Consider the following 3641-nt stretch of genomic DNA (forward strand, 5'->3'; position numbering starts at 1 on the left):
ATATGAGAAATAAGGTTTCATTTTGTATCTCTTTAAATGTTCAAAATTTATGTGTTTTTTTAATATCTAAATTTCAAAAATCTTTTAGTACCATTAATAGAAGTTTTTTTTAACATACTTGTCTATGGACAAATTAATTTTAAACCATTTTGTTTGCATAAATTTAATATATATTTATATATATAATATGAAAAAATTGGTGACCAAATTGTTTTTTTATTTTTTTAGATAGACAAGCCACACGCGTATTGAACTATCTTATTCAAGAGGTGTGCATAGGTGGTAAGATGTTGCTCATAACTTCTTAAAGGATTTGTGTAATGATCACCAATGGATTTACAAAGAATCAACACCCATATCAAGCACAAAGATAATTCATCATAGCAAATGCAACTTAAAAAAAACAAAAATAAACTAAATAAAACAGAGAAATCTTTGTCTATTAATTAAGATTTTCCAAAGAATTATAATATTATTTCATCAATAAATTGTTGAATTTTAATTTTAAAACTGGTGCCTTCTAATATATATATGTGTGTGTTTGTTAATCATTCAGTATCTATATATATGATATTGTTGAATTATTATTATCTGCAAGTTTAAAAGGTGTATAGGTACGTGAACAAATACAGTATATATATATAAGCGGGTAACCGTATACATAATTCAATATCATTGTTAAATGCACCTTGCAAACCAACATTTAACCCTGTCGCATCATGGAAAAGACATTGGCTACCACCTTATCTTTTCGCTGGTGGCATGATTGTTATTTTAAAAAGAAAATTCAAATAAATGATGATCTTTAACACTATGGTGGCACCCACATATATGTATATTGACAATGGCAACCGAGCAAACTCCAACGAGGCAAATGAATCATATAATTATTTTATTTCCCTTTTGCAGCCAGAGTTATTGTTGGTTCATATCATTGGGAGCACCTCCTCTCCATATTCATAGCATACCCATCTCCATCTCCATCTCCATCTCCATCTCCATCTCGCCTACATCTCGCACCAACCTCCTAATGCAATCCTCCAGCCAAAATGTTGCGGTGCTTATCCAAGAACATGCTGCAGAAGTCAAACTAGAGATCCATGATGATAATGAATGGATCAAGAAAGTGACAAATGACCTCAACGAGTGTCGGGAAAAAACACAAGGCCGTTGGCCATGTACTATCTTCAAGGTGCCGGAGGACATCCGGCAGTGCGACATGAAGGCGTATGATCCTTTGGTCGTCACCATCGGTCCCTACCATTACAATAAATCTGAAGATAGAACAGTGCTGGCCATGCAAGATCACAAGTGGCACTGCGTGCGGCGCTTGCTCTCAAGGCACACGAAGAGTAGGCACAAAGCCACGGATTTGTTAGGCAAATGCTTGATTGCAATGAAGGAAAAGGATGCTGATGTCCGAAGCAGCTACTCTGAAGATCTCCATCACTTGAGTGCTCATGATTTGGCCTTGATTATGTTGCTGGATGGCTGTTTCATCATCCATGTCTTGCTCAAGTCTAAAGAAAGAGGTGATTATTCGAGCAACATGATATTCTTGGACGAAAATGATGACAATGATAATGATGATGATGATCGGGAGGATGACATTGCTGGTGGACACAAAGAAATGGTGGTGTTGGATGATGTTATGGGGGAAAAGCAGATAGATTTACGTGTGGTTGGAGTATGGAGGGTGTGGCACATGATGTTGTATGATCTGTTGAAGCTTGAGAACCAAATCCCTTTCATCATTATCCAGACACTCTTCAATGTGCTCAAGACTTCTGCAGATACAGACATCAATCTAGTCAAGATTGCGCATCAGCTTTTACGCTATATCCATCCGTCACCTTCCAGTCGAACCACCAGTACTGTGCCTCATGATCTGCCTCAGAGCAGCGAAGTCCACCATTTGCTTCACTTGTTCCATTTAACAATCGTTCCTTCCAGCCTCAGTGTCAATTCAATGGAACAAGAAACGTATGATGAATCTTCCAGCCTCAGTGTCAATTCAATGGAACAAGAAATGTATGATGAATGGATCCCGAATGCGACGGAACTTAAGCTCGCCGGAGTCAAGTTGGCGGAGAAGAAGATAAGTGTTGGCAGCTTCCTTGACATATCATTCAAAAACCACACCATTGAAATTCCCCAACTCTTGCTAGATGACCACACAAACACTCTTTTTAGGAATTTGATCGCATTCGAGCAATGTTATCCGCACGCTAATGAATACCTCACTGCCTATGTCTTTTTTATGGACTTAATGATCGGCACCCCGAAGGATGTAGAATTGTTTCAGTTGAAGGGAATTTTTATCAATGATATAGGCTCTGCTGATGCTGCAGCTACTCTTCTTAACCAGTTGTGCCACCACATTTTTTATCATGGTAAAAGCTACCTTCAAAGGGTGATTTGGGATGTGAAAAATTATCACAATTCCAAATGGCATAAATGGAGGGCAAGATTGATGAAAGATTATTTCAATAATCCATGGAAAATTATGTCATTAGTGGCAGCTCTCATTCTCCTTCTCCTTACCGCCGAGCAATCCTTCTTTGCAGCTTATTCTTATTTCCACCCTCCTAATTGAAAGGAAAATTAATTAATATTTAGCTTTTCAAGCCTGCAAGTACTCATGTAGATTGTTTATGCTGCTCTTGGTTGCTCCTTATTTATTATATACACTACTTGCTTTTACTTCACTCGTGAACTTTTATTTATTTATTTATTAAAAAAATAAATTAGTAATTTATTTATTTTTTAAAATAAATAAATCATTAATTTATTGAAAATAAGATAGAAAACAAAGAAAAAAAAGGGCAATCATTGGAACTAAAAAGTTATCCAACTACAATAGCAACTATGAATGCTATAAGGCACAATTATTACATAAATGTTCATTTGCAACGGTCATGAACCAGTGAAAAAAGCTTTACAAATATTGTTGCATAAGACTTATTGCAGCGGTGTAGTAGGCAGTGCATATGCTTCCGTTGCAATAGCTTATTACAGCTTGTCTTATGCCTCTTATTGCAGTTGCTTAAAATATTTTAATTATTATTAGTTTTGAGCTGTTTTTATTTTTACAGTGATTTGTTTCATGTATTACAATAGTTTTTATTTTTGCAGTTGTAGTGATTTGTGATAATTATTGCAACAACTTATATATCCATTACAATAATTTATGGTACCAATTGCAGTCATAAAATCTATTACTGTAATATTTTGTAAATAATAATTTTAACAATTCAATTCAAGAAAATTAAAACAATAGCACATATCATTCCAAAATTAAATAAATACTTAGTGTCAAATTGACATTAAAAATGACAACATATACAATTTGCTACAACTCAAAGTAACATCATTGTCCCCGTAATTATGAAAAATGAGTTAAAAAAAATAACAAGAAGAAAATTTGCTACAACATATACAATTTGTATTACTCAACATAATAATAATTTTTTCCAAAAATACAAGGATACTAGAAATTAGATTCTAGCTTAATGACATCCTCTAAAATGGTAGAGGGATTACTATAAAGCAGATTAAGTAAAGATGGACCATTAGGTTAAACTTGGATAGAGGGATTACTGTAAAGGACGTGGTAATGGTCTACTGGGAGAGGCGATAGA

At 34.6% G+C, this 3641-nt stretch overlaps 1 protein-coding gene across 1 annotated transcript; it reads left to right on the plus strand.

Annotated features, from left to right (window-relative positions):
- Nucleotides 1–844: 844 nt before the first annotated feature.
- On the plus strand, nucleotides 845–2675 carry LOC120277666 (UPF0481 protein At3g47200-like). Its single transcript, XM_039284522.1, has one exon. The coding sequence runs from the start codon at nucleotides 845–847 to the stop codon at nucleotides 2594–2596; it is 1752 nt and encodes a 583-aa protein (XP_039140456.1). The 3' UTR covers nucleotides 2597–2675.
- Nucleotides 2676–3641: the final 966 nt, after the last annotated feature.

The sequence above is a fragment of the Dioscorea cayenensis genome, chromosome 15, assembly GCF_009730915.1.
Source record: "Dioscorea cayenensis subsp. rotundata cultivar TDr96_F1 chromosome 15, TDr96_F1_v2_PseudoChromosome.rev07_lg8_w22 25.fasta, whole genome shotgun sequence".
Classification (NCBI taxonomy): domain Eukaryota; kingdom Viridiplantae; phylum Streptophyta; class Magnoliopsida; order Dioscoreales; family Dioscoreaceae; genus Dioscorea; species Dioscorea cayenensis.